General features: G+C 46.2%; 1 protein-coding gene across 1 annotated transcript in view; it reads left to right on the top strand.

Annotated features, from left to right (window-relative positions):
• LOC142785168 (phosphate-regulating neutral endopeptidase PHEX-like) overlaps positions 1-16,093 on the top strand; it is a 34,923-nt gene that overhangs the window by 3,775 nt on the left and 15,055 nt on the right. The window contains exon 2 of the mRNA XM_075883623.1: positions 1,028-3,074. Coding sequence (XP_075739738.1) covers positions 1,028-3,074 — 2,047 coding nt within the window. The remainder of the gene's footprint in view (positions 1-1,027; positions 3,075-16,093) is intronic.

Genomic DNA, 16,093 nt, shown 5'->3' on the forward strand with positions numbered 1-16,093 from the left:
CTCCATTAGAGTGCCTCGATGCCCATGGAGTTTCCTTATATACACAAGAGGGAACTAACTCTGGCGCTAGTGTCTATAGGAGCTGCAACGCACGTCGTTTCAGCGAGCATGGGAATGATGGGTAGTACACACATTTGTGTAATATTCGTACTTCTGGCCTGCTTTTGGCTCCGTGTGTGTTCGTGTGGCTTGAAACTGTTTTCTTACAAAACAAATATTAGCAAATGTTCAGCAGTTGCGCTTCGCCATTTAATTTTTTTTTACACTTACCTTTCCAAATCGGGTCACGAAGTTCAAAAGGGTTGAATCTTTCTTTCAAAACAAAACCGAAACAAAGCAATAAACGAAGCCCCAAGTACGATTCGCTGCCCACAAGTACGAAAACTAGTCAAATGTGTGTACTACCCATCATTCTCGTAATCGCTGAACGATCGCAGCCCCAAAACCGCCTCTAGTTAATTGTAGGAAACTCTATGTCGATGCTCGCTCATCCGGCGCGCACATCGAGGCACCCTATCTTCAATTATTGTGTACTAGAATACGGGGTAGTGTGTTCAGGGAGGAGCCTTGGCTGCCGCAGTTGGTATCGACAGCCACGAGAAGGCGCCACCTTAGCATGGGCTGTCACATCACGCATTGTTCCTTATGCACTTCTGTGCTTTGATATTAGTAATATCAGGGGTTATCCGGAGTAAATGCATACTGATCATATCTTGGTCCCACAGTACCATGTTCCGTTCTTCTATAGAAAATACATTGCAAGTACACTGTGCTATTCGTCGATTCCTCGATGCACAGTCATGACGCAGTAAAGTCGATATGTATCACACATTCTTGGGAAGACAGTCAATTGGCCATCAGCTCTTTTTATTTACGCACCTCAGCATCGAAGCCATCTTGTTCGTCAAATAAAGCTTAATAGTCCATCGGTAATTAACGTCTGAAATTATCGAAACATTTATATGTATCCCTCACTACAGTTCACGTAAAGCTTTTCTAACACTTGTTCAAATCATTGCCACGGCAGAGCAAGCTTTCCAGACGTGTTCTATGACGCGCCCTCGCAAAGCCGCCGCAATCGCGCCTGTACCTCGACGGCGTGCGTGGAGTACGCGCGCCGACTGCTGCGCCAGATCAACACCAGCCGCGACCCCTGCGACGACTTCTACGCGTACGTGTGCGACGACTGGGTGCGGGCGCGGCCGCTGCCTCTCGGTAGCGAGCGGCTCTCGGTGGACACTGCCCTGGTGGACGGCTACGCCGAGCTGCTCGCCTCGGGACTGCGCGACAATGCGACCAGCCGGTTCCCGCCACTGCGCTTCCTCATCGACAACTGCCTGCGTCCGCAGCCGAACCTCTTCCACGCCCTGCGGGCCATGTTCATGGATGCAGCCCGGCTCCGCCCATGGATGGCGCAATCGAGCGCGCGCCGCCGTCCGTCGTCCGTCGAGGTGTCGCGCAAGTTGGGCGTCGCCTACCGCGAGCTCGGCGTCGACGCCCTCTTCAGGCCCTTCGTGGTCAAGGAAGTCTCCTCAAACGACACCCGCCGCTTCGTGGGGCTCGGCGAGCCATCCACAGTGCTCCTGCGCGGCCCGCTCGAGCGCCGAGAGTACGAGCTGGTGCGCGTGAGCTTCGCGCCCCTGCTGGGCTTCTTCCAGAACCAGGCGGACGCCGACCTCCTCCAGTTCGAGGAGAGGCTGGCGCTCATGCTCGGCCGGCCGCAACTGGACGCCGCGGCGCTTGTCAATGCCAGCATGGTCAAGGTGTTTGACCTGCCCTCGCTGAGGAACATCGAGTGGACTAGCTTCCTGCAGAGCGTGTTCGGCAAAGGGCTTCGTCCCATCACGGCCCGGACGTACGTAAAGCTGGCTTCGCCTGACTACTTCCTTCGCTTGGCGCGTGGAGACCTGCTGCGCTTCTCGAGCGACCTGCTGGGCTACCTGCTCTTCCGCATCACCATGGCGCTGTCACCTTTCATCTGGAAGCGCGAGCTCCGCGACCAGCTCGCCTCGGTGGCCTACGCGCGACACCCAGAGTTTGCGCGTGCTCTCCCGCAGAGCCACTACTGCCTGCGCCTGCTGAACCGCTTCGAGCCCAACCTGCCGCTGCACGTGTCGCGGCGCCTCGCCGAGTCTCTGCTGGGAGGTGAGAACGCCGTTGAAGACCTGGTGTCTACGCTACGCTTCGTCTTGCTCGAGTCCGTCCAGGCGCAAATGGGCCCACTGAACAGCGAGCTGCGTGCGCACCTTCGCGACAAGCTGAACGCCGTCTCGTGGGAGCCTCTGTCGCCCCGCGCTATGGGCAGCGAGTCGACGCGAGCCGAGTACGTGGACGGCGTCTACCTGAGCAACTCGCGCCTCTCCACGGCACAGTTCGTCTACACTTGGATCCGCAAGTCGCTCGAGAAGAAGCTGATGGCGCACATGAGCACGCGTGCGGCTGCCGCAGGCGGCGTGGCGGCCTACCCGGGCTGGACGGGCGGCTTCCTGAGCGCCGAGAGCCAGTTGCCACCACCGTACGAGAGGCTCGAGATCCCGCTGCCCGTTTTCGACTTCTTCCTCAACGAGGACCCATCTCTGCGACCCTTGCAGATGGCTAGGGCGGGCACCAAGGTGTACCGGCCCCTACTGCGCGCCGTCTACCACTGGGCCTACAACTTCGAACGCGGCAGCAACACATACGGAGCCGAGACGGCCCTGTCGCGTCGCATGAACGACTTGCGGCGCTGCCTGAAACGCCAGTACTCTGCCCTGTCCTGGACCGAGCAGAGGCCGCAGCTGGACGCATCGCGCACTTCGTGGTCTGACCTGTGGGACAGCCTGGCGTTGCGGCCGGCGCTGGACGCGTTCCTGCTGGACAGTGGTCGCGTGGCGCCTGACTATCGGCTCGCCTTGCTCGAGCACTGGAACGCCAGTCAGCTCTTCTTCATCTCGTACGCCGCCAACATGTGCGAGAACGGCAACCAGCGCTTCCTGCGCAAGATGGCCGCCCAGGGACCACACAGTCCCGCCTGGTTCCGTGTTAACGGCCCGCTGCGCAATTCGCTGGAGTTCGCGCGCGCTTTCGGCTGCAAGGTTGGTTCGTTCATGAACCCCGCCGACAAGTGTGCCCTAATTCACTGAGTGCGCCCCTCCGACAGAGCTTTGTGAGATCTTCTTATATACCGACAGAGAAATGAACTTTTAGTGCTGTGACATTTTTATTCGTATATTTCGCGCGTGTATTTTCTTCATCATGCACAACGCCGAACGAAGACTTTTTTGTTCAGTGTGTTTTCATTATTTAGTATGCTTAACTGCGTCAGTGTAGTGTAAGCGAGTGTGCGATGTGACAGTGAGCTGATAAACTCACGTCGCACTTGTTTATTATCTCAACGCGTTGTCGCCTCACTGATTGTTTACGTGGGCAGTCTTATGTCATTAGTTCTTACGTATATGCTGTACCGTTGTTCAATCGCGTTTTTGAGACATTGCGCAATTTCGACAGTATGCACTAGCAACAACTTCGGCGCTATAACACGAACATCACGAGTACACACATTTTTCGTATGGCCGAGTAATTTGCTTTTTCGCACTTACGCAGTTTCATTGTGAACTTTGGTGTCTAGCTCGCAAATATTCAAGGCTATAATAAAACGTTTTACGTTATTAGCAGTTTCGTACGGGTAGTACTCTCCCACAGGTAAACATGTATGCAGTCTCTTTTCAGTAGAACGACCCACCAAATTGATCCATGCACTGACTAGCGGAGTAGCTATCACTCTAAGAAAAAAAAAAGTATTCGGGGAGTATAGTTCTGCGACTCAACGATAATCGCAATGAGATCTCGCGTTTTTTTTTTTAAACCCGGCGCTAGCTACTTTCTTCTCAAAAATCGCTATGTCACCTTTATTACACTCCCGCTGTTCGTGACCGTAAACCATGGCGATAACACGAGGAAAGTACTCGAAGTAGATGACTATTATTGTTGTGGGGCAGAAACACTCCCCAAATACTCGATTTTTTTAGAGTGCCCTCCCAGGTGAATTGTACACAACAATGGAGAGTAGTTTTCGATGAAACTCTGCATGGCGCAATCATCACCGCGTGGTTAGAGTGCAAGTGCGCATACGAGAAAACAACGCAACGGTAACATTAAAGGACCTCTGGCAACAAATTTGAAAATTCTTGACGCTTTGGTTGAGTGTTCTGTGTGCAGGTACACTTCTGAGCGATTATTAGTGACGAGTGTTGCATGTAAGATTTGGTTAGTTTGGTTTTAAAGCAAGGGCTTGTGCTGAACCGAGTATTCTCGTCGGTTCGACATCTTCTGTGGTTTGGCGTAGACAGGCCTCCTCGGGACGTGGCAGAGGGCAAACAAGTATATTTGTCGATGTCAGAAAACGCTTGCGGGGCACGTAAATATTCCGACTGTAAGCCGACGAGGGCTATTGTTCGTCACCACTCTCGCTCTTCTGTCGGGCTGCTGCCAAGGTGCTTTTGGCTGCGTACGCCATGGATGTTTCTCTTTTTTACAGCGAAAGCTGTCATAAAATCAGGAACGCAGGTCACGTTCGGCGCCGTAGTTGCGCACCGCCGCCGCCGGTGTCCGTAACCGATATCTCAAGAAATCGGAAAAAACGCCAGGCCTGCGCAAAAGGCGCAGCGCAGTTGCAGCGAAAACTAGAAGAGAGACCTTTCAGATCCTTTCTAAACAGTAATTGTGTAACTGCTGCAAGCACACTTGCTTGATGCCCGCTACGACATTAATAAAAAAATTAGGGTAGTATGCCGGGATTCGCTATGCCATTGGTCGTCATTCTTCTGATAAGCCTATTCGTCGCTACATTACAAATTGGAGCGACGGGTTGTACCCTCCACCCCATCCAAGACTAACCAAAGAAGAGAGCGTGCTTTTCAGACGCCAACAAAGCAATACTTACATACATGGCATATTAATGCACCGCCTCTACCCAAGGACACATGGCCACATCATCATCATCATTTATTGAACCCTTAAAGGCCCCTTGCGGGGTATTACATAGGGGGGGGGGGGCAAAAACACAATTCAACAGATGCATGTTTGTCAATGGTACAAAGCATAATCGAAAGTGAACTACATGATAAAAAACAATGTCAGCAGAAGGAATATATATATATATATATATATATATATATATATATATATATATATATATATATATATATATATATATATATATATATATATATATATATATATATATATATATATATATATATATATATATATATATATATATATATATATACGTGGAAGAAAACGGCAACAATTGTAAATTAACTAACATATCAAGTGATTTGTGATTCGCTGTTTAAATTTTAAGGGGTTTTGTTCGTGCACTATGGATTCAGACAGGTTATTCCAGTCTTCAATGGCAGTAGGTAAAAATGATTTATTGAAAGCGTTAGTTGAACCATGTAAGCACTGTAAACTTAGGGAGTTAAAGAGGCGACGCCATGAACGGGCGGAAGGTAGAAGAACGGTATTGCGTTGCGGCGGGAAATTATGGTATATAGTTTGTGCAGAAGGCAGAGCCGAGTGACTTTGCGGTGAATTTCTAGAGGATGGAGGTTGAGGGATAGTTTGATACTGGTAATACTTAAGCGAGAACTGTATTGTGAGGTGATGAATCTGGCAGCGTGATTTTGAATTGCTTCTAATGCGTCGATTAGGTAATTTTGGTGAGGGTCCCAAATAGCAGAAGCATATTCAAGTTTAGTACGCGTGAAGGTTTCGTAAGCTAATTTTCGGATTCGCGGTGGGCAGGACGTAAGCGATCTTTTAATGTAGCCAAGTGATTTTGCTGAAGCGGTGACTAGTTGTTCTATGTGCTCGGACCATGTTAGTTTACTTGTTATTATTACGCCAAGATAACGATAGAAGTCGGCCTGGGTTAAGGGCTGGAAGTTCACAGAATACTGGAAGGAAAAGTTAGTGCGCTTGCGCGAAACTTGCATGAACATAAATTTTTGTGTATTATGCTCCATCAGCCACCGCGAACACCAATTATGATGTTACATAAGTCATTCTGGAGTGTAATTTGGTCAGTGCAACATGAGATGCGACGGTAAAGCACACAATCGTCTGCAAAAAGGCGAATGGTGGATGAAATTTTGTCTGGATTATCATTAATAAAGATTATAAACAAAAGAGGCCCAAGAACGGAACCTTGCGGTACACCGGAAACTACATAAACACGGGTTGATTCATTATTCGCGACAACAGTATACTGAACACGACCGGTTAGAAAATTTTTCATCCAAGATAGGGCTAAGGGGTCTATACTGAGACAAGAAAGTTTACTTATTAGACGGTTGTGGGGAACACAGTCGAAAGCTTTGGAAAAGTCGAGGTATATTACGTCTGTTTGAAAAGAAGAGTCTAGGTTAAAAGAGTTTAGGTCATGTGCCCGCTCTGCAGCGTACCAGACACCCTGGCACACTTGCTCCTGGAATGTCAGTGCCATGCTAACCACGACGTGCAACTGGAGGGGGACCAAGCCCCAAGAATAAACGACGACCAACTAATGGAAACGTGGGAGGCCAAGATCGTCCACGAGGACCTGGAAGACCAGCGACAACTCGTCGCCAGGGCCATGAGGGAAATCGAAGCCAGAGGGTTCCTGGACTAGGGAACCCTCCCACCTTAGGGTGACACCGGGCCTCGCCCGGAACACCGTTTTCTAAATAAACGTTGATTTCTCTCTCTCTCTTCTGATAAGCGTAATATCCGCTAAACTATTGCGAGGAATTTCGTGCCAATTGTTCATGCAGTGGCTGACGACGATGAGGAATTATGCCTGAAGTGGGTATGCGCCACAATTAATAGCTGAACAAGATCGAGCTTTTGTAATGGGTTGTAGCATTGGACGACGTAATCGTTGCGCTATTTGCATTGCGACGACTTCTTGTTCTTTCGCTGTTTTAAAACATTTTATAACTCGTATTAACACGATTGCTTTCTCGACATCAAGCCTGCCTTAGGCAAGTTTAATTACCAACAAGTCCCAAGCACCGGCATGGCTCAGTGGTAGAATACTGGACTGGCGCCAAACGAACCCGGGTCAGAGCCCCACGTTGTCATTAATACTAGGTTTTCTTTTCTTTTTTGCCGATTTCGCGTGATGTGGTTACGTACACCTGCGGTGGCGGACAACTGCGGTGCTTCGCGAGACCCCTGATGTGATCTCATAACAGCTTTCGCTGTAAAAGAAAAAAAAACGCGGTAAATCAAAAGCGCCAAAGACAATGGGATTATAACCTGAGTCCCCTGCGTGCCAGCCAAGCATTCTATCACTGAGCCACGCCGGCGCTTGAAGCTCATTTCAAAAGTACCTTTCCTGAGCCTTGATGTCGGGAAAGGAATCGCGCAAATATCGCGTTTTAGAACATCAAAGGAACAGCCAAGCGTCACATAATGCGAATCATGTAAAGAATTGCTCGTCATATTATCCAACCCATTACAAAAGCTGTGGCGCATGCCCACTTCAAACATAATTCTTCATCGTCGCCAGCCACTGCATCGAAATATTGCACAACATTCCTAGCAAGTGTGTATAGCGTACGCTTTTCCGAAGAATGATGAAGGATTGCATAGTGAATGCCAGCCTACTACACAACAGGTATTTATTTATTTATTTATTTATTTAAAATACTGCTACTCTCCTTCGAGAGCGTGGCAGTAGGGCAATACAGTAATTTTTTACACACAAAAAAGGGTGTAGACGTAAAAACATGCAAGCATAATAACAGGGCATGAGGATCATATAACCATTCAGCAGTGCAGAAGTTAAACGTTAATTATGTTATTAATACACAATGTAAGCAATAATCACAAGATACAAAGCAAGTAGGTACCCAGAAAGTGTGCTTACAGCAGTTACAACGCAAGATTCGTGCTTCTCCAAGGGAAACCGCGAAGTTCAGCTGCACTTTCTTTTCGTGGTTTTTATTTTCAGCACTTCATTCAAGTTCATAGCGTCGCAGCCGACCACGCAACAGTAATCTGAGCCGCTAGCTGTTTAGCAACTTTGCGTGCAATTTTTGAACGGGTATCTCGTTGGGAAAGTGTGGTAGGGGTATGGTGGCTAGAAGGAGGGGTGTCAGCATCGTCCCGGCCGCGCCTCTAAAGGAGGCGTGCTGGTATTTCCTTTCGCCGCGGAGCGGTGCGCAAGTCGCCACCGGGATCGGTCGAGAGCGCTCGCCAGCTGCTAGCGCGGCACTTTTAGTCGCTTGCTCGTGTGCTCGCTAGTCTCAACGTCCGCGATTTGCCTATTTGGACTTGTTCTGGATCAAGACAAGTCAATGTGACCATGCCACAGTGATAGGTAAGCAGCAAAGACACTGCTTTGCACCTGGATGCAATGCGGGATATGTTTCGTTCCGCAAACATGGGAAGAAAGCGTCTATTTTCTCTGCTCCCGCCGACAATGAACGGCACAAGGCCTGGGAGCATGCGACTTATTGCGCTGACAAACCACTGGAAAAAAACTGCGTTGTGTGCGAAGCTCATTTTGACTAAAAATTCGTCGTCCGTAGCTACAAGCATGTTATCAACGGGTTCTTAGCAACTTGGGAAAAAATGTACTTATAAGGAGGGTGGGTTTCTGAGTGAATCAAATGCCAAAGTACTCCGCGTCACTCTAACCAGCACCTTTTCCACACGGCACAATGTCACGAAAACCTTGGGCTATAAATACCTGATGACGTCTCGCCTCTGCCAAGACACGCTTAAAATCTTTTTGGAATTCTGAAGCAAATGTCCGACTCGAATGTTCACCCTTCACAGACAAAATTTTTTATCTCTGTGAATGGCCTCAGTTTTTACAGTTTGGCAGTCACCCTCCAGTGGAAACATAACTTCTGGAGTTCTGAGCAGTCTTCTATGTCAGGGCATCCATAATAATACAACAAAATTGCAGAATAAGCTGAATGAGCTGCTAGATGTGGAGTGCCTGAATGAGGTTCATGAAGTGATTGTTATTTGTGAAGCCCTTCCTGACCACACTCATCTCATTGAACGCAAAAGTGACTCCCGGATCACTTATTAGGTCAGTGGCTATGTCACCCGAAAGATGGTGAAAAAGACGAAATGCAACGAATGTAGCATGTTGTCGCGACTCTGAGAATTCCAGCTTCCTTCCGGCAGAATCGTGCCATTGTACCCGTCCGAGTCCTTAAGAGAACTGGTCAAAGCCACGGAAGATGCACTCACATATTGCTTCAGTTTCAACAAGTTGAGAAGCGACAGCTAGCAAAACAGACCTCTTGCCTGTCTGTGAAGAGGTTAAATATGGTCATCTGTGGACACCACAAACCGGAAGTGATAAATCAGATAATTAGATTCTTTACACTTACCAGACGGTATTCTCTCGTTGTTGGAGAAAATGCGTCCAATCAAAAAAAGAGGGAGAGGAAAAATGAAGTTTTTGAAGTTGAGATGATTGTCTTGTTCTTGTTCACATTGTTACAAATCTCCCATTAACAACTGTGATGTCACTGTCTGGCTGTGTTTTCCATATAGAGAAATCAATTTTCTTGTTAACTGGTTTGTGACTGTATCTACGTTTGCCAATCGAATCTAAATGCCATATGTGTGTATATATGCTTATTATATCATCGTATATTTACTGTCCTTTCTAGTGGCCTTATTCACTTGCTTTAGCTGAGTTTCGTATAACTTGCAGTTCTCTCCAACCTTAATGCATATGTTGTGTTTATTTTTCATGTTGTTTTTGGATTTCGTGAAAATAAATGTCTTGCTTGTGAAATAAGACCTTGCTTGCGCAAGTCATAAAAACAATGGTTGCCGATAACTTTAGTGCATTGAGACTTCACGGAGAACACTGCGTCATCAAAGTGAAAACTGCGCGGACTTTGTTTTGGCGTCAAGCTCACGGCAAGTCACTTGATTCTCTATTTTCTAAGCCGCTCCAATTTAAGGGAAAAAAAGAAAAAAGCTTGAAAAATTTTCTAACGCTTACAATGTAAATAAGTGTTTTGTAACCCCTGCCCCCCCCCTTCCCCGCATCCCCCTTTTGTTTTGTTTGTTTGCAACGACTATTAGTAGAAAGAACGTGCATTTTTATGGGGTCACGCATACCTACATTCGCGGAGGGAATTAGGCAGCGCTTGGACAGCCTTCGTTGAAAAGCTGCAGAATTTTAGTCACCTTTTTTAAGGCCCCAAGGTTGAGTTGAAACGAAAAGGAAGTTAACAAAAGAAACAGATGGAACTTCAGATACGCGTTGAAGTGTGTACATTAGGCGAGCGGTAGTAGACGATTTCTCATAGCGTGAAAAAATAAAGTTGCCGAATTCATGAATTCATGGCGCCGTGCAATGCTTTCGCGATTTTGTGAGATCATCAAATCCGGAAATCAAGCAGCAGGTACAACTGGCCACGTAATAGATTAACTGAATTACTCGCTAACGTGAGGAAAGAAGTGCACATTTAAAGGCTCATTATTTTGTTAGATGCCATACGTATTGTATACCGTTTCCTTGTTGTATGAGGAAGAAAAAAGGGGGAGATATTTTAGCCATTCCTTGTTTTGTGGTAGAATGTGCATAGGCCAGGCGGGATGCTCAAAGAACCTGAGTGGTCCATCACATTATGGGGAGGAGACTCGCCTGCTCGACTGCAGAGAGTGCAGTTGCTCGCCAGTTTTTAACGATACCCAGCAATGAAATAAATGTGAGATGGAACTGATCAAAGAATATATCAAATGCCACGATATGCGATAGGGAACTGACTGAAGTATATAAAATTCACAGAAAAAACATAATCCTGATCGTGTACCTCCCATAGAGTTATTACGAAAAGACGCTGATCATTTTTTTAGAGAAATGTAATTTAGAATGCATCGTGCCCTAAATCTTTATGGTTTTTACGGTGCATGGGCACGTGTTGGTTATTTATTATGTGATTGTCTCATGCACCGTGTTTTCATCTGTACTAGCTGCATCACGTGTAGCACATGTTCGTCTTGGTTTTCTTTTCGAACCGTGTTGCTTCATCAAAAATACTGACGGCCAAGCTTGCGTGTTAAATCTTGTGTGCACGCGTCCTTCAAGGCCTGGTTCGTCATTCTTTGAAATGATATGCCAGCAGATTACCGCCATGAATCTTGTGAGACGTATGCAAAAACAGTACCAAAAAAAAAACAGCATATCCACGGAGTGAAGATGATTGGTGGGGCGAAGCGTTCATCAGTCTGTTCGTGCTTTCGTCGCCCATTCTTTCTTGCTTCCGTTAGTCCGTGCGTCCGTCCTTGCGTCCATCCATCCATGTGACCCGCGGTGCATCCGTCCGTCCATGCGTTCCTCCATGCATCAGTCCGTGCGTCCTCGCCCCTTTGTCTGTCTGTGCGTCCATCAGTCCGTCCGTCTATTTGTACGTCCGTCCATCTATCTACTGAACAATCCCAAGTACAGCCATCTCTCATCTTTTCATCATGTATTCATCATACAGAAGTGCCGCCATCCAGCGGACATGTTAAGGACCGCTCTTTCGGGTATGTGGCACCGGTGACTACATACACCATCAAAAAATGGACAGACCCACACCCTAAGGAGTCTCACCCCTAAAAAAAGAATGCTGCACATGTGTGGAAGCAATAAACATACATTCAACATATGTACCGCGGTGGCACTGTGTTCTGACGCGTGTTCAATCCCAGCCGCGGTAATCGCTATATGACGAACGCTGAACGGGGGGTCAAAACGTCCCCAAAAATTAATAATGTACTATACACGACTTAAGACAAGTACCCCCCTCGCCCCACTTTTTTACTCCAAGTTCAGTGTGCATGCTCAAAAACAAAGCCTTTACGAAACGTTTGATAATTTTCTACTAGTAATCGCTGATGTCGTATTTTGCAGTTAGTGCTAGAAGCTCTGAATTTCAGCCAATCAAGAAAAAAAAGACGCACTAAAGAGCTTTTTGAACTTGTGGTTTCGGTTTCCACGCCACCGGCGCCGCCGACGAAAAGAGGCTGTGCGCCACCGCCGATGATTTTATCTGTATGCTCCATTGTGTTTGATTACATCAATGCAACTAAAAGATTACCGTGCTAAAAATCCTACCCTTTTCAGATTTTTAGTTTATTATTCGTAGTTATGTCTTTCAAAAAAGAGAGATGGTTTGACCGCTTGCTCAGCAAATATTTTTTATTTTTTGGTAGTATTATTTTTGAACTACTTTTTAAGATTGGCTTCATTTTCATTTTAGTTACATTTAAGTATCCTGCCACCCAGTTTCTGGGCCATCCCCCTCTGTGGGTGAGCGCCATCCATAAGAGGTCATCATCATCATCATCATTTTCTGGCGTGCGCCGACGACGCCGCCGACTCGCAACGACCTCCACGCCGCCACCGGTCGAAACCACCTCGACGCACACCTCTACCTTTTAGCCACCATAGTGGGGGTTTCATTACACTGGTACAGTTCCAGTGTACTAGAAGAGGACAGTGGGCTTACTCCGCCGCTCCTCTGAAGCAGTTGGTGTTGCATAGGAGAGGTGACACCTCAGGCATCTTCAATGAAAGCTTCGCCTGCAGAAGGTGCTCGCCGCTCGTACAAGTTGCGACGCGCGTTTCTTCGATATTTTAATAAACTTGCTTGTTTTGACTTCCCTTTGACTGTACTGAGAGCGTATGTTGCTCTCGGTTCACCATTATTTTCCTTTTTTTGCGATAGATTTGCCGAAAGTCAGTCCAATGGCAGGTTATGCAGATATGCTCGCTCCTTTCTAGAGCCACGCAGTTAATATTTTTTTTCTTGGAGGCGGGGGAGCTTGAGGTCTTTGCACAGTTTGACAAACACTACATTTGTTCAAGCCACATCGTATTTACCCCAATATAACACCTCGCCGAGCCCAAAAGGACGGTGGGCAATATCTCACGAAGACTATGAAGAACAATTTTTTTACGAAGAAGCTCAAGGACCATGTATGTGGTTACATGCAACGAAATGTACTTCAGCATTAAGTGTCTTGGCCAGGTTGATAAAAAAGGTATTTATAATGTGCATTTTTACTAGTATGACAGCTATAACTCTTGTCACTACGAACGATTTCTTGCCAGTTATTGCAACCTAATTCACTGCACCTTTCTTTCATGTGCGCAATGTGTGTCTTGCCGCTATTTGAAACGAGCACTGCAAATCTGACGAGTCCGGGTGAAGCGAACAGCAACAAGGAATTGCCAATATGCAGCGCTGAAGTTGCGTGTTGTGGCCAGAAGAAACACTAGATTGTTTTCTCGCTTGAAAAGGGTGAAAAAGAAGCTGGAACAAATGCAAATTAGGAATGCTGCTATAAAAACAGAAACTTTAGAAGCACAGATTGCGAAGCTTCCACCAAGACAGACGGAAGCTGTAAGACAGTGCTTTGCACCTTCAAGAGTAAAACCCAATGGGTTGCGCTATACGAAAAGCTGGGTTTTAGATTGTTTAATCATGAAGATGAAGAGCCCTCGCCTGTATGAACACCTTCGTCGCAAAAACATCCCAGCCCTTCCATGTAAATCAACCCTTAAGCGCTATTTACGTGCATACCGCACTGTGTTTGGCTTTAGTGAGCGAGTTCTAAAGCAGCTAAAGGAAAAGACAGCGAAGCTTGATGTTTGGAAGAAACACGGTGGATTGGTCATCGACGAACTGAAACTGTCAGAACATTTTTCAATGAAGAAGTCGGGTGCAATTGAGGGTTTTGTGGATTTAGGTCCATTTACAACTTCCAAGAACAAAGGTGTACTATGGGACCAGGGTATGGTTATCCTTTTCGTCCCATTTCAAGGCAAATGGAGTCAAGTTATTGGTTACTTTGCTACACCTGGAAACATGAAAGTGGACACACTCGCCAAAGTTGTCATTGAAGCAACCATACTAGCTGAAAAGAGTGGGTTCTTTGTGGATTTTATTACTTGCGATGGTGCAAGTTGGAATAGAAATATGTGGATAGTACTTGGGATCCAAGCGATTGCTGACTCTACTACTTCGAAAATTGCACACCCCAGGAATGCATCACGGCACCTATATTTTATATCTGACTTCCCACATCTCATCAAATGCCTACGGAACTCGCTGCTGAAGTCTGGATTCAACACCCCTGCAGGTCATGTAAGTCTGATGTTTTTTACGCATATCACACATTGGATTTCATATATGCTTACATTATCTCCAAGCTTAACCAGGTGCATTTCAATATGGTCCACTTAATTTCATTGCAGGTTGAGATGCAACATGTAAGGAAAGCTCACAAATTAGACACCTCCAACGTGACCCTTAAAGTGATGCCGGGCATAACACGGTGTCACCTGGATTCTAATGGATTTGAGAAGATGAGGGTCAGCTATGCCTTCCAGCTTTTTGGGACAAAAGTCCTCCAAGCTTTCCACCTATACAAAGACAAGTTGGAAGCAACACTTGGAAGGATGGATGTAACACAAGAGTTCTTCAGGTGAGTCGTCTCTTGTCATATGCTGGATAAAATTAGGTAGTGAAATGTCTGATATAACCAACTTGTAAATAAAAATTATATCTTAATAGAATGCATCATTAGCACCGACATTTGGGCGAGTTGGTTTTGGTTCATAATTATGAATGGCGCAAAACACACGAGACACAAAATGACGTCCTTGTGTTTTTCGTCGTTTTGTGTCTCGTGTGTTTTGCGCCATTCATAACTATAAAGAATGCATCATGCAATGTAAACTACAAAATTATGAAAACAGCTGTTTTGCATGTTTCAGCAAAATCCAACAGCTCATAAGAGTGATGACATCGCGGTTCCCTGCTGAAGCCCTCAGACCGTGTTCATCAGGAACAGCAGTGCTGCAGGATTTTCTGTCCTACCTCAAAGCATGGGAGCACCATACGAAAGGTGGAGGTGGCTTTCTGAGCAATTACACTGCTGCTGGCCTACGTGTGACCATTTCGAGTACTCTAGAGTTGCTTGACTATCTCACTGAAAATGTTGGCTTTAAATACCTAATGACTGCAAAAACTAGCGAGGATCCTTTGGAAAACCTTTTGGGTATTATCAGGCAATCTTCTGGCAGTAATGACCATCCAACACCAACTCAGTTTTTGATTACAGTAAACTGCATGTCATTCTATGGTTTAGTTAAAGGTGTCAGTCAAGGAAACTGCGAAGAGGGCATGCTAGGTTCCCTTTTGGAAGCTAGTAGCCCACGAGACACATCGCAAAATGCAGCAGGCATGGATTTCGCACCGAGGTCTTCTCCGAATGCGCAGGCGTTGGTTATACCTTCCCAGGACCACAGCCAGCATGTTGCGAGGAGCGACTCGAGAATTATATTTTACATTGCTGGCTACGTGGCACGAAAGTGCATTTTGAAAAGCAATTGTAAAGATTGTTTGATGCTACTTACCGCGCCTGCCCCAGACGAAAGCTTTCAGCTTGCAAGGTTGACAAGTTTTCGTGACAATGGTGGACTCTTCTACCCAAGTGCTTGCCTATTCTGGTTCATAAAGAAGCTTGAAGACTTGTTCATGGGCTGCTTTTCTTGTGAACAACTCCATGCAGACAGCATTTTAGATGTGCTGACCATTGTGAAAGCAAGGCTTTGGCAAGAGGTTGGGTGCCCAAGCAATGTCTCAATGCTCTCTCAAAAAATAATACAATTCTATGTTGTTACACGACTTCATTTTTACATTAGGGGCTAAATACAGACAGAGCAGGCAAACGCCAGAAAGCAAAGCACTTAAAGATAAGCCGCTGCTGTTAAATATTTTTTCCTTGCTTTAGAAATTTTTTTAAAATTTAATATTGTTCCTGTGTGGATATTACAAGTGTAGGTTAAACTTGATGTATGAATCCTTTCTGAATATTTTTTTCTGTTTCACTGACCCAAATACAAGAGAATGCCAGATTTGAAAAACAAGCAAAACTGTATGTTGCCACTCGCCACGCATACTATAGCAATAAACCCTTGACTAAGTGGCAACTCCGCTTAATTCAATTGTGAATGGTGACTTTGGTCCTTGGCGTACCATCAACAGTGCGATTATTATGATCTACGAGAACATCTGTAGATCTCTATAAAAAT

Source organism: Rhipicephalus microplus, unplaced genomic scaffold (genome assembly GCF_043290135.1).
Source record: "Rhipicephalus microplus isolate Deutch F79 unplaced genomic scaffold, USDA_Rmic scaffold_18, whole genome shotgun sequence".
Classification (NCBI taxonomy): domain Eukaryota; kingdom Metazoa; phylum Arthropoda; class Arachnida; order Ixodida; family Ixodidae; genus Rhipicephalus; species Rhipicephalus microplus.